The following is a 23,325-nucleotide window of genomic DNA, read 5'->3' on the forward strand; positions in this document are numbered from 1 at the left end:
TACAGTACTGCAACAAGAACAAGGTGGAATATTTTGCCTGCCCTGGAGTTAACCAGCCCTGCTAATCAGATCCGCCCACGGGGGCTCCAATTAACACAGGACTCCAGTCGTCAGCCCCGTCGGCAGCGTCCTGCCCTAGATACCCAAGCGCGCAGCCCAGCCGTTGCATCAAAGAGATGAAAGCCCCACGTACGTTCGCTGCTGCCGATATCCTGATATGTCTAGGAGGGATTTCCGAGGGAAAGACCGAAACAGTTTCTGCACCTGCTGTTTCCATGACAACAATCTTTTCTTCTGCGTCTCTGTGAAAGCCTGCCCAGAAAAGGGGGGAGAGAAAAAAAAACACAAAAAAAAAAAACAAAAAGAAAAGGAGTAAATGTTTTGTGGATGAGACAGTTGGGTATTTAAAAGGCGAAAAGGAAGAACGAGCAAGTTAACGTGTGCCCAGAGCGGCCTGGCTTCGGGCCGTGAACACATACACAACCTCTGGCTTTCCAGCATCGGGTCCCAGCGGGGACGGCTCATCCTTTTCCCACTTGGAGACAGACACAGGAGCAGACCGCTGTTTCCTCTGCATGGGTTTCCCAGGCCTGCAGAACCAGCTTCCTGCTCTGCCCGGGGGTTTAAAACTTCCCATGGCACTTCCCTGAAGCCCCTGACCCAAATTTGCAGCCCTGCTCCGCCACGGTGAGACACGCCGCCCTTGCACGGATGGCTGCGTCTCTGTTCTGCGTTCGCCAAGTGTTGGAGGATTCCCCCGAGCTGTCAGACACCGCAAGGTGAGGACACCGTTACCGCTCCCCCGTTGTTACTGGCACCAAGACGGGAACAGCCTGGTTCTGCTACAAGAGCGATTCTCAACCCGCGTGCCAGGGCAAACATGATTCACTAGATAAACCAGGAGCTTTCAAACAGGCATTCGTAGTGTTCAAACCATCCTCACCTGCTGCGGTGTGTCTGCATCGTTGCAACAGAGGATTTTTCGGTGGTCAAAAAAAGGGAAAACTAAAAGCTGTCATTTTCTGAAGCGTGCCGCGAGTGTAACGAGGGGCTGTTAGGGTCTGACAAGGGGTGCCCCGAGTCTAAAAAGGTTGAGACCTGCAGGGCTACAAAGACCAGCCTGCTGATACACAGGAAGTGAAATCTGCTCTCCGTATCCGCGGTACGACCCTTCAACCCAACACGTGGCTTTGGTTAAAAAAAATATATGTAAAAGCAAAGGATTAAATATTACCCTGCAAAGAAATCCAATTATATTTGGGCCTGAGGACAGATCTTGGTCACAACTCTCATCGCTTCTGACCTTCAAAGCTATTCACCAGGTCACAGCACGGACCTGCAGTTCCTCGTGGGCTCCGTTTGGTCACAATGAATGAATGCACCTGATGGCTTCAGAGCTGGGACTGAGTCAGCGAGTTGCTCTTGCATCTCCCGGCACGTTGTCCAGAAATCTGCAAAAGCAACTGCAAACTTCTGCACGCTGAGAGTCACAACGAGAACATGGTGCTTGGGCCCAGTGCCAGCTGCAACCAAGTGGCCTTGGGTTTGGCACCGCATGCCTGACCTGAAGGGATCCCCTCCTGGGGAAGAGGGGTTGGAAGACCCCTCTAGCTCTACCAGCTTGGCACTGCCAGCTCGTACCCAGTGCAGTGGTTGTTTCCGGGTATCCAAACTGCGGGGGGGCACAGCTCCTCTTCTGTGCTGGTTACGTCTTTACATCCCAGCGTACGCCGTTCAGTCCCTAAAGCACCTCTGAGACTGCTGTAGCACTCAGGGCAGCCCACCTCCACTCATGTGGCATCCTGGAGCGGTGGCGTTCGTGTGACTATGTGTGATGCAAAGGAAGGGCCCAACCTGAGCCCAACAGCTCTGGGCAGCTACGCTGGTTAAGAGGCCAGTGTGTTGGAAGATGCATAAATGTCAAGGGTTGAAAATAATTATAGAAGTTAAGCTTGGGATTAAAAACTGGCGGCCTCGGGAAAGTAGGGCTCAATTAATGCTTCTTCACCAGCGTCCCAGATTCTCTCCTCTTCCCAGTGCTGCTCCATTTATAGAGCACCAGGGCTGGGACTCTGGAGATCTGGGGTCTATTCCTGGATCTGCCACTATCTTGATGGGTGACCTTGGGCAAGTCCCTTTTCCCTCTGTGCCTCAGTTACCCCTGCTCTAAGATGGGCATAAGGGTCCTGGCCTCTTTTGCAAAGCATTCTGCAATCTGTGTCTTCTGAGTACAGTGGTGTGACTGCCTGTCACGTGCCCAGCACCCGAGCACAAATCCCACCCGAGGGGTCACTGCAAAAATCAACTCCCCCGTCTGCAGCGCAGGCCATGCCCTTCCCCTTTCCCAGTCTTTTCACTGGCATCATCTCACCTGCCTCATCAAGACCAAGTTGCTGGTCTTCTCCTTCCAGGCTCTTTTCTCCTCTTTCTGCTCCCCAAGCATCGGCTCTGGGCCCATATGTCTGCCTCCCCCAGCCTGGGGAGAAGAAGACCCCCCGCAAAAAAACCCATCCCCTCCACATACTGCATCCCCTCAGCTGACAGCTGCCGGGTCCACATAGCAAACTTACTGTGCTCCATAGCAGCAAGAAGTCTTGCAGGCGATATCTTTTATTGGACCAACTATACGGTTGGGATAGATGGAAGCAAGCTTTCAGGGATCACAGGACCCTTCCTCAGGCCCCTAACCCGGAAGCAGACACAGCTGAGCTCAACACCAGATGAAACAAATGCTTCAATAAGTTCATTAGCACCTGAGAAGTGCAGGGGTTATGGATACCAGGAAGAATATTATCTCCTGGCCCCTCCCGACACCACCATCACCTCCGCACCACCAAAGTGCAGCAGATAGCAACGTGTGCAATGGAAAATCCACAACCCAAAGGAAAAAGAAGCCAGACAACACAGCGACCTCTTCTTCCTAAGCCTGCGGGAGGAATGTAACGTCGTTCCCAAGGGGACTCATCATGTGCAGTCCCCGAGCTCACCGGCACAGCTCCACGTATGCCGGAGGACATCACAACATGCCGCTGGCCCAATTAAAGCATTCTCGCCTCTCGCACGTCTCCTGGCCCATCGTGGCAACGACATCACCTGCGCTCCATAGAGGCATCCCTGAGCCTGCGGCTCGGCTCCAGGCAGGCTGCCGCCGAAGCCAGAAGCGGCGCAGCCACGTGTGCACAGCGCTGCAGGCGGGGATCGTCACCTTGGGGGTGGGAGAGCTGTCCCTGTCATCCCAGACTGCTGTGAAGGCGTGCATGAGAGGACCCCACTCCGCAGCAAAGCGACCTTTGCTGTTGAGACCTGGGCAGTAAATGGGAAGCCCATGGGAGGAGGTGGGAGAGGAAGACGCCTCTCCCTGCTAAGAGGTGCTCCTAGGTCCAAGCATAGACACAACGGCTGGACACCGGGGAGTATTTTACAGTGTCTGTTCAGAGGATGCGGAGAGGTCTTCATTCCCTTGGGTGTCAATCCTGCACCTTTCGCAGCCTCAGACTCTCTCTATGCTTGAAGAAGGGGGGTTGTGCCCAAAAGCTTGCAAAGAACAATTTCCCCAGCTGTTTAGTTGGTTTAATAAAAGATTTCACAGCCTCTGCATCCACCCTTGAGCGGGGGGGGGGGGGGGGGGGGGGGGGGGGGGGGGTTGGACCTCCCTTCCAGCCCTGCTTTTCTTTGCTTCTGTGATATAACATAAATGCAAGAGAAAAAACCTGGGGCTCTGTGGGACGTGACAGAAAAAACCTGGGGCTCCCAGCTGGGAGACGAGGGGTGCAGGAACGCCGCTCTGCTTCGGTCATTGTTTTAAACACCAGCCAGGGCCGTCCTCTGATAACCGCGGGCAGAGCACTGGAGCGCTCAGTGCAGCTCGCGCTCCCCTGCCTGGGAGAGGTGTCCAGGCACAACACCATTTCAGAAGCTGCAGTCTAATAAAAGCCCCCTCTCTCTTTCTCGATAGCTTGGTTAACATCAGCGCTAAAGAGGAAGAGGGAAAAAGAGAGCGGCGAGGCAGGAGAACAGACTGCGGTGGCTTTCGCGAGGAGGCTGGATTGAGGAGCAGCAGTCCTGAATCCATGCGGGAGGGGGTTGGACCTGGCGACCCTCCATGTCCACCTCCCCAGCTTGATGGTTTTAGGACTTCAAGAGAAGACCTTGGTAGGAGCTGCAGTCATCTCACGGCTGACCACAAAGTGGTCAGAGGGGAAAAAAGAAAAAAAATCTCCCTGCTCTTGGAAATGCACACAGAGCAGGATCAAAGGAGCTTTTCAGAGGGTTGCCAAGGCTTGGATGTGGTTGGGCGGGGGGAGAAGCTGCTCGTAAACCCACAAATGAGCAGCCCTGGGTACAGAGAAAGCAGGTGTGTGCCTCCGCGAGCTGCAGGAGCAAACCGACCACTTCACAGCAGCACGCAAATGCCCTAGTGCCACCGCTGCGTATTTCCAGCAGCTCCGCAGAAGCTGCCGATGCATCCCACCGGCGTGCCGTGAATGGGAAAAAGGCTGTGGTTGCCACCGATGGGAGCTTTCTGCGAGCAGCTTCTTTTCTGGAGCATCAGTGTTGCAGAGTTAGAAAACCTCCCTCTTTGGCCCCGATTCAGGAAACCACGTGAGCACGCGCTTTGTTAAGCACTAACCTAAGTTCCTGAATGGGGCATCTGCTGAAATCACAGCCCTTGCCAGTGCCCGAGGCCCAGCAGAGAGGGTTATTACTTAGACATCATCTTCTCCCTGAGTTACTTTAACCTGGAGGGGATCAGGAACTCTGCCCTTTTGCCCAGCCGGCATACTGGAGGCCGGCATGCTTGCAGCAGTCAGCATTTCCCTGACAACACGCTGCCAGCCCTTATCTCACAGGACCGCGCGGTTTTCTGCGTGCTTCCCGACTCTGCGATTATGCACAACTGACTGACGCGTTGCCGGCTCGCAGCTCTTCCGAGATGGAAAGCATTTCGAGCTCCATCCAGGCACATGGCCCCGCTTGTAACAACAGGTGCTGCACGCACGTGCACAAGCATGTGTCCTTTGTGTCAGCACATGGGGCGGTGACTTAGGTCCGTGCCACACAGAGCGCTAAGCACATCTGGATCGCCCTGAAGGGTGACCGGGAAAGCACTATTAAAAAGCACTGCTGCCTTAGGTACCAATCTCTAAAGCCGCGGCCGCTGGGAATGGATCTGCAGAACGCAGGGTGCAAAAGTCGCCGCGTGCTTGCTGCAAAATAGAAACCAGAGATGCCAGAGGCGGGTTTGGGCTGCCCAAAGGAAACCTCACATGCATTTTTCTTTCACGGGGATGTCTTTCACCCAGTTGCTCATCCGATTGTCCTAGGCCAGGTGAATCTCTCAGCTCCAGCCCCGCTGCACGAGCCTAAAGAGACCTACGGTTCTGCGCATCATACTGGATTTACCGTCTGGTACGGCCTTGTTCCGTCAGAATTACTATTAATACCCCCCCAAAATATTTGTGTTAGAAACCCAAATGTTTACATCAACAGAAACTTTGGAAACAGTTTCCAAGCAATGAGAACAACAGCACGATAAGATCCGTCACGACTCACCTCATGAATTAGACATTTGTCTATGAGCTGTAAATAGGAACTTATATTCTCCTCGTCGGGTCTGGAAACCAAAAGCTGCGTGCACACTGCGAAGAGCAACCACAGCAGAAAGAAAAGATCATTAGGAAATGGCAAGCCGGGCAGGAAACGGGTGGCATCGTAAGAATGGGTTGAGAACTGCACTCCCGTCCTCCTGAAAGCCGCTCTCATCAATGGAGCATTTGTCTAGAACAACACCCTTCCACCATTCCAGCCATGCCCTTCTATATTTAGGATGAGATTTTGCTTTCAGTGACACTGGTGCGAATCCATTTAAGCCAACGAGGTTATACTGGGAATGACCGAGAGAAGGATCCATCTCCCTCCCCGCCCGGCTGCATTCTCGTATGCAAAAGATATCTTCAGAGAAAGAGCATGGCATGAAGGTCTACTGCTGCAGGGGACGTATCTTACCCCGCTGAAGTCAATAGCCAGCCCCCTGGGGGACAACAGGATGGGGGTCCCTCTCTGAAATCATGCCACCGAAGTGAAGGCACAAATTAACCTGCAACAGGTCTCGCATGGGGCATGTTGGGTTGAAAACCAGAGGAGCTGCAGTGTCAGTAAGATCCCCCTCCACCCTAACAACCAGGGCTATAAACAACTCAAAAAGCTTGCCAAAATGGATGGGAGTCCTAGGCCCCCTTGGCAGCAGGGTCCACGGGCTGCCAGCAGGTGGAAGTGGCCGAGGGGAGACTTTTAGCCTTTCCCGTGTCTGAGCGGCACAGAGCAGAAGAGCCTGGCACAGGCTTTAAGAGAAGCTGCACCACCGTTCAGTGCTGAAGCACTTGCTCCCAGGCTAGCTCCCACCTCACCTGGCTGCACAGGGCCTAGCCTGGCCCTGGGGACGGGGTGGGGACAGCGGTACCATGCCACAGTCACTGCTCTGGTGGCCCTACAGATGCTGTCTTAGATGGGGCACAGCAGGAGAAACCCCCCAGCTAGCCCCCTTCCTGGCCATGTGTGCACCCCCTTCTCCAGCCAGCCACCTCCCCTGGGGCGGCCTGTCTCTCCACCCCTCCTCCTCCTTGTCTGCAGGGGTGTAGCTGGCAGTCCCCAGCCCTCGAGCACAGAGGAACGATGTTGGATGTAGTCCTGTCTCTGCTGCGTGATCGTGGCTGAAGCATTTCAGTCCTCCAGGCCTCTGCCCCCCATGTGAATGCCCTCCGACTATTTATACTGTGATCTCTGTGGGGCAGGGGCTGTCCTGCCTCATGTCTGCACTGTTCCCAGTGCGAGGGACCCCATCACGTCACCGAGGGTGGCAGTGGGGTGGATGGGAAGCAGGGACATCACCGCAATGAACCCCAATCTCACCAAGAGGAACAGTGAAACCCGTAGCGACTTACCTTTGCCCATCACTCTGGTGAACTGCCCGGGGAGGTCTCCTTCGGGCAAAGGGGCCCCTCCCGACTCACCCTCACAGCCGGGCAAGTGGTGCTGCTGCATGCCCCCCGAGGCCGAGTCCTTGCCGTCGGAGACCTGGCCGTCGGAGCCGATCAGGGAAGGCGGGTGGTGAGGGTCCGGGTCCCGGCTGTGCTCGTCGGGGCTGGCGCTGGGGGAGCAGTACGCTTTGATGGGGGTGAGGATCATTTGGTGCAGCTCCTGAAGTGGGACCCGCAGGTTGCCGCCTTCCAGGATGTCCTGTGGGTGCAAGTCAACACGTGCCATCAATCACCTGCCGTGAACATGCCTTTCGGCAGCCCGCGCCTCTGCCGTGAAAATGCTGGCAGCCCTGGCAGGTGGCTGAAGACAAGACCCCCTGTAGAAAGGCTGCCGGCTTCTGCTGCATAGGGTGGGGCACGTCCGGCAAGTTATTTTGTGAGGTTAAATCCTTCAAAGGATCTGTCCAACTTTGGAGCAGCCGGCGGCCGTGTGTGCATGGGCCGAGGGTTACACGGGGGGGGCCCTGAGCCTCTCTGGGCCCCGTAGGCAGAAGAGGGAGGGAGGGGTAGCCCAGAGACCCTGGTGGCAACAGATGTGAACCCACTCTTGAATTGGGGGGAAAGTCCGGGGCAGAAGGAGCAGAGATCCATCCAGACAGCACCCATTTTTTGCTGAAAGATATCACGGGCATTGCAGCCTGAGTGGGCTGGAGAGACTCCGAGAAGCATTAGCCTGCAGTGTTGGGAGAGGAAGCAGAGTGATTTAGCGAGGGAGATGGTGGAGAGGAGGGAGCCAGCCTGGAAGGGATGTCTGCGCAGTGGCTGGGTTTTTCTCAGGGGCGTTTGACTGTGCTAGAAGATTTGGGAGCAGCGAGCGGGCTCTCGGGAGGCAGCTGTGCCAGACAGAGCAGCTAGGGAGAGAAGTGTTGTCGCCGGCTCTTGCAAGACTTGTGATTTGCAAAACTTCTTGCGATCCTGCAGCTGCTGGCATCTTGGGAGCGTGTGAGAAGTTCTGCTTTCCTGTTTGTCAAAACTGTTTCTGGCTGCAAAGGGCAGCTGTAAAACCAGGACCTAACCCCCCTGCAATCACAGCACCCCACATTTAGTGCTCCCTGAACTCTCACATCCACTCTCACAAACCTGAACCCAAACACTCACTTCAGGGGTCTAGTTGCTAATCAGAGAAGGTGGGAAAGAGAATGAGAGTGGCAGGAAAAGCCAGGCAAAAATGCACGTGGGGTCCAGTAAGGACTACCTGGCTGGACAAGAGACAGCAGGGAGGGACCGATTTCACTGGAGGTCTCCATAGGCAAAACCTGGTAATGCTGCTGTCAACTGGGATTTTTGCTGTGGCCTTCAATGGGGTCAGGACCTTATTACAAATGGGATCTCAGCCCCCCCAAACGCCTGCGCTGTTCCCAGCAGCTGACAACAAGACATGGGGGTTTCTCAATCCCATCTGACCGCAGCTGAATGTGTGAGTGTCACTGCTGCTTGCCTTTGCAAGGGGTCTGATCCTGCCGTCTCCTCTCCAGGAAAATCCCAGGAGCCAGGAGGAAGGACTGACTCCTGGTCTTAATAGAGGTCAGACAAGACCATCTTGTTGCTGCCTTCGCAGAGCGCTGGGTTTGCTGTCAGCAGCTCCTGCGGCACCGCGTGTTGTCCCGGGGAAGGAGGTGGAGAGGCAGCTCTGCACGATAAAGCAGAGGCCGAGCCATGGCCCGTCTGAGCCACGGGATGAGGATGAACGGTGCCCTCATGCCGACTGCCCGCACCTCCCCTGCTCTCAGTGACACACACTGTTTGGGGGGATGTTTCCCGCAGGATCAACTGGCTGCAACCACTCCAAAGACTGAAAACAGGGTGTGAGCAAAAGATCGCGTCTCGCACTCTCCTGCTTTGCCAAAAGAAAAAGCTGGAAGGGAACTTGCAGCACAAACACATGCTCTTCAGTAACTCAGCCCAGAGGTGGCTTTTGTGGAGGGGCTTCACTCAAAACATCCTCATGGTATAATCACAGTCCCAGCAAAGCACGCTGAGTTGCTAATGTTCAACAGCAAATCCTATTAGTTATCCCCTCTGGTTTTATAGCGAGCGTAGCTCGCTGCGTCTGCCAAACTTGGGCTACATTCCTGTATTAACGACAGCCAATCAATACCATATTTCAAACTGCCCGCAGAGGAAGAGGAGAGGAGGCTGGGAAATTGCCTAGAAAGCACATCGACAAAGCAAACTCAATCCAGCAAGCCGTCTCCCATTTTCAACTAGTGTTATTAATGTACAGAGGCAAATATGGCTTTATTAGCTCCTCCGGCTCCATATATCTCATCCCATGTTAGATGTGAGTGCAGCCGTGGGCTTAGCAAAACACCGGCCACAAGCAACGCGCAGCATTTTTATCCAAGTGCCCAAAGCAGGCGGCTGTGCTCTTCGCAGGGTGATCATCGGTTCAACCTAACCCAATGGTGTGGAGTACGGTGGAGCTGATGATAGGAGGGCTGGACCGGTGCTTCTCTAAATTATGCAGAATTCACTTATTTTCTCATGAAAAAAACAAAAGAAAAAGATTCTGCCTCTGCTTGCAAAGGCGACCTGCTGAACGGGAGCTGGCGCTGGCCATCTTCCCTCGAAGATTCACCGCCGGAGCCGAGTCCCGCAGTGGAAGCCTGAAGATGCCGTGACCCCAGACCGGTTCTGCTGAGAAGGAGGGGCAGGAGCTCTCCCCTTGGCAAGGTCCCGTATCCCAGGCTAATCTGGCAGGCTCCTTCCTTTGAGGTGCAGCAGGAGACGAAGGCCCCGTGGGTAATCATGTGGCACCACCAGCCACGGATCTTCAGTCAAGGAAATGAGTAGCAGTAACACACGTGACACCGTGGAAGAGTCCTTTGCACCCCACTGGGCACCTTAAGTTTGGCGCAGGGGTACAATGTGCACGTGGAGCAGTGTGGGGAGCAGCTAGTCACTGCAGGGAGGTGCCAATATTTAAGCCGCGCTCATTATCAGCTGCAGAAGAGGCATCTGGTACTTCTGTAACCTGGACACTGATCACCACGTGCAGGAAAGATCTGTCCTGTTGACACTTTACCCACGAATCAATTGGTTCCTCAGCCTGCAAAGGCTAAATACTCCCCAAACGTGTCTGTTCCAGGAAACAAAAGGTCTGTGGCTTCCCCAGGACTACGTATAGGTGTGCTGGAAGCTGCAGTGGGCGAGGAGTTGAGGGCGCAAAAATTCTGGCCCATCAGCATCCACGCTCAGACACAACAGGAGACTGGGTGACATGGACCTGTGGCCTGACCCAATCAATGGCGGTCCTTACGTGAAGTTAAGTCACCTTTCTATCGGTGTAGCTGTGGGCCCCTCTACACATTACATTTATGCTGCAATTAATGTGTAAATTGTGGCAAACCAGACATAAAAATGCTGCATAACTTGGGTGCATCTACATGTGCGCTTTACTGTGGAGTAGACTAATTAGCTCTGTAGTAATGCATCGCAGTTTACACGTGCGCTGGTATTAGGGTGCAGTAAATTAATTAAGTCTGCCATAAGGTAGCACTATTGGGGACAGTGCCATCTTACAACAGAGTAATTCAATGCAATTAAATGCAAGTGTAGACGGTGACCACCAGGTGCAAACTGCATCCAGCCAGCCTGGGGCCAGGCCCCTCTGCCACCCAACATCACTACCTGGAGCCCAGGGCTGACCCCCATGCTCCCTGCCAGCCCAGAGCTGCTCTACTCCGACTCAAATTGCTGTGATCCTGGCTACACATGTAGACGCTCTGCTCAGGAGCAGCTGACTCCAGCTCAAACTGCTCCGGAGTTTATGATGTCACATTGATTTCATGTATAGATACACCCGTTATGTAGAACATTTTTACGGCTGGTTTGTCCACTGCCTTACACCGAACTTGTGACATGTCTGTGACTGCTGCAGACTGGGGCCAACAATCAGCTGATTGTCAGCCCCAACGCCAGGATCGCACCAGGGTCTCACATCATCACTGTGGACTGCCATTCCTGGCCCCAGGATGCACTGGGCTGAGGGCACCTGGATCCCAACTTACTGGTGCAGGGGGAGTCCAGGGTCATGATCCCAGGCTCCCTTTGCACTAAGTAGAAAGGTTGCAATTGGGATCTGATCCCAAAATTGTACATTCTGCCATGCACGCGTGGCAGGGCAGGAGACAGGATTATTAGGATAAGGGCTCAGATCCTGTGGCACCTTTACATGACTGAATGCCAGGACTCTGTGTCCACACGTGGGTACCGTCACACTCCTTACCAAGCAACTAACCAGGAAAAACTTGCAAGTATAAACCAGACCTCAATCTGTCCATGAGCATCTGTGTCGTCCCTGATGCTACCACACCTGCTATCTACCCTACGGTGGTATCAGAAACCACCCACAACCACTGGTTCTTCTGCCAGAGAGAGGTCGACTAGAACTGGTGCTGCTGGTATTTCCTGCCTGATCCTGATCCAACACCATAAGGGTGGGTTAGGTCAACAGCAGAGCTCCCCTCAGCATCAGGACTTGAGTCTTTCATCAACCAAAGCATCATTGCTTGCTATAAGCATCAGCAAGTCAAAGCCACGACATGTCAGTCTGAGCTAGGGGAGGATGCTGCAGTGGGGAAAACCAAGCTGGAGCTCGCTCTTTCCACACAAACTTCCTCCATTTTTCAAAATCACCTTGGCTGGACTCGCAGAGAAACCAAATTTGCCTTTTCAAGTGCAGGGCCAGGCCATGGCCTGTGCACAGTATCCACACAGGACAGCAAGGGGTTGACAGCTGCCCCCTAACTGGCTCCTTGTGCTGGGTGGCAGAAGCAGCTTCCACAGAAGCACCATTCTCCAACTCGTGCTGGGAAGGGCTGGGTAGGAGCAAGGACGAGCAGAGCATTGGCCCCAACTGCAATGAGCCAGGCAGCATTAGTGCACTCGTTCGGATGGCCGGGGAAGGTATATGCACCCCTGGCTGGAGAGAGGCTGGAGGGTATATGCACCCTGGCTAGAGAGAGGCCAATGATAACTCTCTGAAGGATTCAAACAGAAGCTCATGCTTGGGACAGCAGTGGTTACCCAAAGGTGGAAACACCAACAATGGATTTGGTCCATTTGGCCCTCTATACCTGAAGGAGCCAGTCGAGACACCTAACCAATGTGTATTTTACCCAAGAATTAAGTCCTTGCTATTCTTGCAGTCGACCAAGAAAGAAGAAGAAACGTAGCTGACTCACGGCCGACTTACCCTTTCTAGTGACTTGAGAAGGTTTTGTCTCTCTTTCAGCTTCTGGATGCTGATGACTATTTTGTGCCTTGCACCTTTGGTAACGTTCTGGAATAAAAATGTCACAAAACCTGACATTAATGTTCCCACCAGATGACAGGTCATACACGAGCCTTTTCTTTCCAGTGAAAAACCTTGCTGAAAATTAAACAAACCCCTGAATTCAGGGATTTGCAGAGAGGCTGAGAGTCTCAGGAAACAACCTGGAAACCCACTGAAGCTCTAGATTTCCTGCTGGCGTGCCCACCTTCCTCCGGAGCGGTTATCTTTATACGCTGTCCCAAGGGAAAACTTTTAAATATAATGTCGGGTCTAGGAGCTGCCTAGCTGACTGCCAGTGCCCAGTTTTGCTGAGATTGGTGGGAAGTGAGCAAACAGACCCTTTAGGACTTGCTATATCCTAGCAGTTGCCCGCAATTCTCTGCATGGCTGACTCAGTCGCCCTTTGTCTCTTGGAGGGGAATGGATTGACATGAATAGCAAATACGCTGACAATAACAGCAGGATCCCAAAAGGACTGCCCATGTCATTGGGTTAGGGGGGGACTTAATGGGAAAGGGGATTGATTTTCAGGTGAGTTTTAAACTCTTCTGCACAAGATGAGTTAATGCGTTGATGCGTGCAAAAGAAACCCAAGCAACCCCCTGCCCCCAGCTTCTCCAAGTGAGGAATCAAAATGAGTGCCACCCCCCCAGGCCTCCGGCTTCGTGCTCAGGTCATTCTCCAGGGTTACTCCAGCACTCAACGAACACGTAACACCGCTGGTGCCCCAACCTGGTCCCCAGAACACCAGAGTGACCGAGCACTGGGTCTAGCCAGCAGTTTTCAGAAAGTCATGGGACTTTTGCAATCTTGGCTTTCAGTTTGCTAAGTTCCTTTCTTCTAGAAGCCGCTCTGCCACCGGGGACTCTAGAGTACTAACAGGACTTCGAAGAAGAGTGAAGATGCTAATCACATCTCTTTCTCTCAAAGACAGCCTGGGAAGAAAGGGAACAAGGGGGAGATTTTTGAAGATACCAGCAGTTGAAATGGGAGCGGGATGCCCCAATGCTGTTTGTACCTGTGAAAATCTCTCCAAGATTTTGCGGTGAAATGCCGTCCTCACTGACACCAATGCACCATTCCCACAGACTTTATTGGGAAGAGGATTTAATTGTTTGAGTCCAACAACAAACAGTTGGGTACATCACTTTGCAGCACTGAATGAGTTCTTCTGCAACCCTCCTTAATGCATAATGCAGCAAATATAGTGATGCTTTTAGGGAAACCTGTCTACCCACCCAGCAAGCGTGGCTTTTGCAACTGTGACAACAGCAGAAAAAGAACAAAAAAAAAGAAACGGGGCTAATTGTTTCATGCCTAATTGGGAACATACTTGCGCCTCGAGCTGGCACTCGGTAAGGGCCATCATTTCTTCGTAGGTCATCTGAGAGAAGAGAGCTGCATACTTGTGTAAGCGGAGGCTCTTCAACCAGGCAGGAACATCTGGGGAACAAAGGCAGAGAGGCAAAAAAATACCCTTTTATTTTATTGCGCTGGTTAACAACAGTGTAAAATCAACCGCAACAGGGGGAGTTTATTAGGTTATTGTTTCCGTGGGTTACCCACGGGATGGTTATTCCTTCTGATAGCTTCAAAAGTTTTATTGCACTTTAATGTGAACAACGGGGACCCGAAGATGCCTGAGGACAACTCCCGAACTCCTGCTGATTGCAATAGAACCGAGGAAGTCTCTCCAATGGCAGGATTTGGCCCTTTATATCAGACATTTCCTAATAGACTTCATTGCACTCTGTGAGCTGCCCAGAACCTGCTTGCTGTCTTTTAAAGATCCCATTTAATTCTCTGCTCCCTGGCTATTGCTCAAGTAGCTGTCTTCCATCCGAGACAGAAATGCTGGAGCTGGGGCCTGTTCCAAAGGTCATTGCAGCCAGGTTGGTGCAGGCCTTATCCATCCCTAGGGATGGGCACTGTCAAGTGTCTAAAACAGCTATCCTGCCTTAAAACGTGATTGCAGACTACTGCAACTCCATCACTGCTCAGCAGGACGGAGGGTGGCTTGGCACCTGTGCAGAGTGGGGGGTATGTCCCGTGTGTGCATGCCAATGCAAAGCCCCTCTTTAGGTGTGCTACATGTGTAACATGGGGTTTGCACCAGGACAGCTCAGCTCACCACCGGGCTAAACGGCCCCAACATGGGACCCATTCCAACAGGGCAAGGGGGGGTCACCTTGGTGCAGTCAAAGAAGGCAGCCAGAAATATCCCCAGGTCAGGCAGGTGCCTCCTGTTGGTGTTTTCTGGAAGGCAGAAACCTGAGCAACGAGGGTGACTGTCCAGTAAGATGGCAGTGAGCCCATGACTGCTTGCATTATGGGCATTTATAGACATGCTCTGGGGGGAGGCAAAGAGGGGGTGCTTTAATTAAAGCGGCTTCAAGAGCTGCTCTAATTAAAGCACCCGGAGTGTCACGTGTATCAGCGTCCCCGTGCTGAAAAATGGCGGCAAGGCTGCTTTAACTAAAGCGTGTGGACTGAGCTTTAGTTAAAGCGCCCCTGCTGCCATTTTTCAGGGCGGGGAAGCTGATGCATGCGACCCTGGGGCCTGCTGGAGCACGGCAATTACGATTCATCGAGTCTCCTCCGACTTGCTGTAATTACACCGCACCGATCTCTCTGCACGTGTATAGGCGCTCAATGTGATGCATCTGATGAGCTGACCTTTGGTTTGCGAAAGCCTGTGCTCTCCTATTTGGCAACCGTTCATCCTTTGGATGCACAAGAGGTCCATCACACCAAGACCTCCAGCACGTATACTTAGGCAAAGGTATGGAGGAGTGGAGGCTGCCCTAGACCTACTGTTCCCCCTCTAGACCATTGAGTCAGACTGTAGACTGCCGGACAGAGTCCAGACGGTCAGTGCCTCGATGCTTGTAGCTTCTGCCAAAAAGCAACGGAGAAGAACTGCTGCTGACTGCTTTAACACCTCAGCAAGGGTGCATTTCTGCCCAGGTGATGTCCCTTGGCCTTTCTCCAACCAAGGAGTACCCTAGCAGTGGGAAGCTAAGGTTTTGCAGCAACTTATACTCGCTTTACTTCGCAGGTTGTGACATTGTGGTATTTTATAGGAGCTCCCTGCCACAAGCAGCCCCGGGCCCTGCAGCCGGATGCAGCTTACGGTCATACCCAGGACCCGCTGTCATTCTGCAGATGAACTCACAGAGACCCTGGGCTGACAGCAGCGGCGCTTAAACACACCCAATTTCCTGACTGAACGAGGCTCAGCTTCAACAAGGACAGGGTTTTTAAAGGTATTTAGCCATAGGCACCTAAAAACCTTTATCAGTTTCTTGCACCACGTGCCTAAGGCTATGCATATGCTTAAACAGGGGCCTGTTGATTATACAGTATTACAACCCGAACCTATGCTTTCTAATTGAATGTCACCTTTGTTTTAGAGGCAAGAATTCTCATAGGCAATCTTTTATTGAACCAACTGCATGGCTGGCACAGACGTCGGCAAGCTTTCGGGTATCACAGGACCCTTGCTTGGACCTCTCTGTCTTAACATTTGAAGCAACCACGGCTGTGATCCTTATAGTGATTCACAGCCCTGGTCTTGATCCCGCGCCCAGCTGTGCTGGGTGCTACACGAAACATGGAGCTGACAATCCAAGCATAAAACAAGTGATGCGGGATGGAGACAGAGAGACAGGAGAGAACAAGGAAACAAGGGAACCGACAAACCGATATAGCTTCAGACTGTATGAAAAACCATGGCAGCCCCTCATTCTACTTCACTGTTTTCAAATGCAACTGGAGATGCCAAATTTTACTGACTTTCACGGCCAAATGCAGCGATGGACACGTGCGCAACCAGCAGCTCAGGAGCTCCAGTTCAGAGAGGACACAGGGATCTTTGTTGCCTGTTTGCAGTTTATTCCTGTCCAGGGTGAGGGTGGGCTCGTCTTCAAAGCCTCCCCACACCCCCTGCACATACCCCACTGGCTCCATTTCCCTGCAACCTTCCCCGTGAAAAGCCACAAGAGACACATCTTGTTCTGGGTATGCCACCGAACTAAGACCTTATGGGCATGTCTGTGCTGCTCAGCTGTGATGCCAGACACGTGCCCATAAGCCTTGCTTCTCTGCAGTGCTGCACTAAGGCACCAACGTCCGACCAAGGAGACAGCACGTGCAGTGTAGACGTGGTATGTGTCAGCGTGGCACAGATGCACCCAAAAGCATCCTCCCTTCTTGGATCACGGCATCCTGGATACTGGAGGACCCTTTACTGGGTAAAGTCAAGAGCAAAACCCTCGTTGGCTTGTTACTAGGATGTGGAAATTTTGACAGTAGCCCTGGGCTTTGTGGTCTGGTATGAGCAAAGCCCAGGACCTGCTGCACTGCAGGACAGGGCAAAGGGAGCCCAAATCCGTTCGGGGGTGAGGGGCAGGTCCATCCCAGATGCTGCAGCAACAGCTGGGCAGTTCCTCTGCAGTGTGGGGGGCAGGGTTTGTGCTCTGGCTGGGGTTTTAGCAAGACAGCTTGCACGGCAGGGAGTTCAAGTCCAGCCAGCCACCCTCTGCTCTGAGATCTCCTGGCTCCATGGTGTCAGAGCAAGCTCTCATGTCCTGGGTGCAACAGGCTGCTGGGAAGTCTCCAGGCTTGTTTCTTACCACAGGGATCAACAGTGGGTGGGGAAGAGTCAGCGGGGCAAAGCCCCTCAGAGCCGTGGCCACCACCCGGGGACCCGTGCACAGATCCACACAACTGCACCTACAAAGATGACCTCGTAGGAATTAAGCAAGGCAATGTAATAAGGGATGGGATGTTTTATCAGAAGGTAGCACGAGGATCAAAGGAATCTGTGATTTGAGAGGTGCAAGAGACAGAGGTGCACACGCATACACATGCACATACACGTGCACCGTGCCAGGATGAAGTGTGATAAGTTAAGCTACAGATGTGCTGCTGTAGGAGAAAAACTGGGTGGACAAGGTGCCAAGGATGTCTCCAGGAGACCCACCAAGAACGAGCAAAGAAAGCAAGACGGTTTAGTGGACTGGGAAGGACAACATGAGTCTGGCCCTGTTCTGACCAGTTTGTGGCCCTCAGGGGAAGGCGATGCAATGAGAAATCTAGGTGGGTAAAAGACAGGCATGAAAGATGGATCCAGCCTGCTTGGGACAGCGAGACTGTCCCTCGTTAGCCCAGCAGTACATACTCTGATCAAGTGCTTGTCACTGTAATTAGTGCGGGGGTGCGGCCGTTAATTAGGATTGTAACATTGCTCCCTAATGCACAGCCAGTATTTTGCTATGGCATTTGAGGGGAGTGTACAACCGCCACTGGCCTTTGGATTTAATAAAGGCGTTTTAGCTGAATAACTGACTGGGTCATTCCACTCCCAAGAGGCTGCGAGACCAATCTCAGCACCCAACTGGGACAATTTGGTCCGCGGCGTCCAAACCCCACAGAAGAATAGACGTCGCAGAGCCACGCAGCAGCCGTTCAGAGCAAGGCCGCCCCATTTCCATGCCAGGGAACAGGCCAAGGTCTGGCTCCGAGCACTGGCCTCGTTGGCAGGTCTTGGGATCGGCTTCCTGCCGTACCTCCCAGCCTGACCCCACACGCACGGGAGCTGTTTGCTGCCAGGCCTCACCCCAACCTCAATGCATAAGCAAGCAGAGGATCGAAGACACGTCCGGGCAGTCACATTCCCTTCCCATTCCTGGGCCTCCATCTCCCTTCAAGGTCAGGCCTGGCATTTCAGTGACATTCCTTGAATGCTACATTGCAAAAGACAAAGGAGGACATGGCCCTTGCACAGCACCAGCAGGATCTGGCCATGCACCAAGTGGGGCAGGTGTAAGATAAACAGGGTACCGGACAGACCGGCTGTGCCAACTGCCCCGTTAGACCCCACAGAACAACTCCGAGCTGGCGAGAACAGCCACAGACGGGCTCCTGTTTCTAACAGGGATGGATGAGACCCAGCCCAGGAGGGTCTCCTGGTGCAATCTGACCTCCCAGGCACACAAAACACCCTGCAGTTGTAGTCTTGCATCTTGGCACAGCGAGTCGGAGCTGTCCCCACCTCCCCAGGGGACATCCGGCTTCAGCACTCATGCACCTGCCAGGGAAGCAGGTTCATCATTCAGGAAGAGGTGCTACCGCTACGTACCAGAGGGTTTTCCAGATGGCTCTTGACCTCCGGGACAATCAACCCTCGAGTTCTGCAGAAGGGTGGATCGAAGCTGTGTCTTTACCCGCTAATGGTCACCCCTTCTCTATCCCAGAGCCATGAGAAAGCATGCTGTGGTTTGCCAGTAACGGACTGGGGTGTGCTAGTAATGCAGAGCCCACAGCAAGCGGCTGCTGGGCACAGCTGCATCTCCCCCAGGGGAACGCCGAAGCTATTCATCTTTCCCCGTAGCAAGCCCAGCATCGGGTCCCTCCCCAGCAAGACTGGGCAGCTGCAATGGAGGGCTCGGTGGAAAAAGGTGCCCCTTTTCATTCCTCTCCCTGTGCTGAAAGAAAGGGAGACTCAGTCTTTGTGGAAGGCCAGAGAGACGCCCACCTTCCACGGACCAAACAGGATGAGGGGGCAGCAGCAGGGTTATGAGGTGTCAGAGCCCTTCACACCGATGCAACGACCCCAAGGCCATCCTCTTTCCTTCATCATCAATTATGTGCCACTAGCGGCTTGGCCGGAGCATTTCAACAGAGCTGCAAACCTGCACCCACCCCCAGGGCAGGCCTGGAGACCCTGGCATGGGAGTGCTGGTGCTGGCTCGGGGAGTGCACCGTACTGTGCTGGTGTTTGTACCGCTCCCAAGCCCACAGGGAGGGGGTTAATGGCATAGGTGCACCGCAAAAACTCACACCCCTGACTGGCCAATGCCCCCATGCAAGCCCCAGCCCTCCACTAACCCATCCCACAAAGTGAACAAGATAGCAAAGCCCTCCCACAAGTGCAGCCTTGACCTTGAGGAAGAAATTCTCCTTAGATTCACGGCATCGTAGGAAAGCAGGGCTGGCAGGGCTCTCCGGAGGTTGCGTCTAGTCCAACCCTTGCTCAGGGCAGGACCATCCCTACCCCAACCAGCCAACCCAAGCGCTTGTCTAGCCTAGTCCTACAACTACACCAATGCCCCTGTCACACAACCAAAAGGCACGCTGCCCCAAAACATTGGCAACACCTTAACCTATAGAAAAGCTGGGCTGGAAGAGCCCTCAGGAGGTCATCTACACAAGGTGCCGGGACCTCAGCTTTGGAGTCAGAGGCCCAATGGACCGAGCGATGCCAGGCTACGCCCTCCAAGACAGTGATTCTCAACCGGCGTGCCAAAGCAACCCGAGACCCTTTCCAGGGTGCTATGAGATGTGACGTTACCTCTGAGGTGTGCAAATAGGATTGGCAAGATAAACCCAGAGATGTCAGATAGGAATCCAGAGTGTTAAAAATCTGCTGTGAGAAGAATTGCTCTCGTATTTTTCTGTAGTCAAAGTGAAAGCCAAGCGCTGGCATTTTCCGAGGGGGTCTGAAGTCTAGTGAGGTGGGCCGCAAACCCCAAAAGACTGAAAACTGCTGCCCTAGGACCTCTCTGCTCCTGCTGGCATCACGTGTGCTGGCTCGACGGCTGGCAGCACCGTGCTGTGGCTTGTGACCGAGGGAATAAGCCCTGCTCACCCACGCCTGCACACTCCAGAAATGGGGCAGTGACGGGGCCAAGCATGTGCCCTAGCTTGCTCCTCATGGGCAGGAGTGACACCAAGCACCCTGCCGACCCTGCGCGGATATACCCAGCCAAGGGTGGTAGGATAAGACCCTACCAGAGATGGATCAGAAGGAAAAGCAAGCCCTTTAGCGGTTGCTTTATGCTGCTCACACCTTGGGACTCCCTGGCCATGCTAAGATATATTAAAGCAATTCAGGAGAGCTGGCCCCCTTTTCAGAGCTGTGTTCGGTCCAAAGCATAGAGCATGGCCTGCCCTCCTCGAGCAGCAGGCCAGGTCCGCGCTGGGGTAAGCCACTGGGGACAGCGTGGGGAGCTCGCACGGCAGCTGGGTGCATTGTTCCTGGTTGCAGGTGCTTCGCAGTGCTGCCTCTTCCCCACATCAGAGCTGCTCACTGGGTATTGCCCCTTCTCCTTGGAGGGGCATTGGCTGTCTCTGAAGTGTGCAATGCCCTCTCTCCTGGCTCCCATGGGGAAGCTCTTACTGGTGGGGACACCTCCACCAGCCTCACGTCTGCTCGTGGGGGTCAGGGCTGCTTGTGCAAGCCAAGCTGTCGCACTGAAGCGCAGCCAGAGAAAGGAGACAGGCAACAAGTGCCTTTTCAGAATAACAGGCCTGGCTCGTGCATCGCTGCTGACTTCTCCCTGCTAATCTGCTTGAGGTTTCTAAGGCTGCAGGGTTCGATGTCCTGTTGCCAGCCTGGCCACACGGCGCCCTGCAAGGATGCAGGATGGGTCGGGTGAGAAGAGGGCGAAGGAGGGAGAATGCTGCTTGCATCCATGCACGGTCTTGCCTAAAACGGGTCCACCAAGAACAATGGATCCAAATGCAGGCGTTAAACTCAGAATCACGATTTCTCTTTTCGGTGCCTACTTCTGACCGTCCCTGGGGTGCACGACCGTGCCTGGATGCCCTGCCACAGCTTGCACACTGAGTCTGGAGGAGACCAAGGAAGATGGGAGGCAGAGCAGACGATCGGGGCACCTGCTCCCCATCAACCCGACGACTGGTGTGCCCCATCTCTCAGGCCAGGCGGCTCTGAATGCGTGGGAACTGATACACCTTGGAAACCAGAGGTCTCGCCCCGCTGAGATCTGCGGGGAACAGCAAGCTGCAAAAGGGAAGGAGCCCAAAGGGCATGTTTGGCGTGAAATGAAGGGACCTGAACATCAGAGCTGAACCACGCAACAGACCCTTGCAGGTTGGGAAACAGGGCAGGGAAACGAGGAGTATTTTCAAAGAAATATCTTTTCCTTCATTCTTTCAAACACAAGATACATATTTCATCCAGGGGCCTGCTGTATGCCAGAAAATATGGTAATAATAATAATAATAATTCTGCGGCTGGGTGGGGAGAGAGAGGTCATAAGTCACGTCCCTTAGCCTGCAGGCATATGCTGTGCACACCTGTACCTAAACCCCTTCATGCTCCAATACAACCCAATGCTTTCCAAAAGGGACTTACTCCTTTCCAAGGGGCATTCACCAGTAGTAACAAAAGAATTTAAAAACCATAAAGCACCTGGAGCTGGGATCGGCTGACAAAAAAATGGGTTGCAAATGGACACGAGGGAAACTGGTATTCCTGTTCCCAATGGAGAGGAGCCAGTGCAAAGGTCTCCCTCACCGCGCACCACCAGGTAGAGGAGGCATTTCTGCCACCCACAGCTTGCAAAGTGTGAGGAAGGAAGTGGCTGGGTCCGGGGGGAGCTAAGTGCACCAGCAGGGTTGATGCACGTGGACCTGTTCCAGCACTTGGCTATGGGCACAGCCTCCCAGAACAGGACACGGGTGACTGCAGCACAGGCCAGGCTCCCAGAGCGGACCATGTGCATCCAGCCGGGCAGCAAAGACACGGCAGCAGGAGTGCCAGCCATGCCAAGCCACCCCCGTAGGCGCCAGGAGTCTGCACTCTGCTTGCTAGCATGTGTTTGAATCCAGGCTGCCACGTCTCCCCGCAGCAGCCTGGGTGACAGCGGCGTCTCAGCTAGCGCAGGCCTACGAGCCAGCGCTGTGATCACGCTGTCCTGGGGCTGGGTGGGCAGGCCCAGCAGGGGACGCGGGGTTTGTTTAATGAACAGCTGCCCACAGAGTCTCAGATGCCTTTGGGTTCTGCGCTGAATCCATCTTTCATTCCCAAGCGACGGGGAAAAGGCTCAGGGGGAAGCAGCGAAGATCCGGCAGCGATGCATCTCCAGCTGGAGATATGCTGTACTGGACTGGGAAGCCAACAGATCTGGGGGGTCCAGCCCTGAGACCCTTACTGCCACCAGTCCCAATTCCCCGTTTTTTGTCCCCATACCAGGCCAGTGTGCAACTGGAGTGAAGTAATGCTAAGCAGGTCCCAGTGGTGCTTCTTCCTTTTGCAAAAAGTCCCCCCCCATGGCTTCAGGGGGAGCAGAACCTACCCCCAGATGCAGACACAGGGAGGATCTGTTCATGTTTGCTGCTGATTTGTCCTGACATTGCTAATGGTGCCCTTTTTAGCCCTGGCAGGAGATTGGCACAACCTACTGGAGATGGGCAGAAGCCTGGGTGCCCCTGGTCGCTTTGGATAAATACCACAGAACCAAATACATCTGGAGAAGCAAGAGGGAGGGAGGTTTGGGCCAAGCTGGGGCTGGGGCCAGGCCAGCTCCTGACACAAACCAGCTGCAGGTTGCTTTTAATCTGTGCCAGGTGCTCAACCATCTTGGGGACCAGGTCTCCTGAGTACGTCCCATGGGCTTTCACTGCCAGCACTCGTACTCCAGCAGCCCTGGGCTGTCCTAGCTGAGATAAAGACACACGGAAAAGACTTGTCCCCACCAGGAAATGTAGCAGTAAAGCTCCTGTACAGACAAGGCTGCAGGCATGTTCTTGCTTCACAGGACAGATAACAGCTAGCACGGGAACAAAAGGCACAGGGAAGGGCCAGGACCTGCCTACAAAATCATGCTGCAGTCAGTGCTCTCCTGGACACAGCAAGGAAACGCTCTCTAAATAAATTATCTTTATCGTGCTGTGAACAGACAGAGCAACACGGAACGAAAGCCCAACTGCTTTTGGTTGGCGCACCTATAAAACACCCAATTGCACAGATCGCCGACCCTTGCTAGGGGTTACCTTTGCTTTATTCTGAAGGCAAACAAGTGCGCAGAGGCCACTAACAGTCCTTTGCCAATCCGTACCATGCACAAGCACACACGCGCGCGCACAAGACAGTGTGCATGAATGGCAATGCCCTACTGAGTTCAACATAACTGCATAATGTTACTGCTATCACGAACCGTTTCCTGTTGCTGGTCCCGGCAGGTAAGTGTGGATTTGGAT

At 53.7% G+C, this 23,325-nt stretch overlaps 1 protein-coding gene across 2 annotated transcripts in view; it reads right to left on the reverse strand.

Moving 5' to 3' along the window:
• SAMD4A (sterile alpha motif domain containing 4A) overlaps positions 1–23,325 on the reverse strand; it is a 171,190-nt gene that overhangs the window by 19,379 nt on the left and 128,486 nt on the right. For both annotated transcript variants that reach the window (XM_006269683.4, XM_006269684.4), the window contains 5 exons: positions 13,649–13,758; positions 12,235–12,321; positions 6,942–7,236; positions 5,554–5,639; positions 194–312 (listed from right to left, as the gene is read on the reverse strand). In XM_006269683.4, the coding sequence (XP_006269745.1) occupies positions 194–312; positions 5,554–5,639; positions 6,942–7,236; positions 12,235–12,321; positions 13,649–13,758 (697 nt within the window). The remainder of the gene's footprint in view (positions 1–193; positions 313–5,553; positions 5,640–6,941; positions 7,237–12,234; positions 12,322–13,648; positions 13,759–23,325) is intronic.

The sequence above is a fragment of the Alligator mississippiensis genome, chromosome 2, assembly GCF_030867095.1.
Source record: "Alligator mississippiensis isolate rAllMis1 chromosome 2, rAllMis1, whole genome shotgun sequence".
Lineage (NCBI taxonomy): Eukaryota > Metazoa > Chordata > Crocodylia > Alligatoridae > Alligator > Alligator mississippiensis.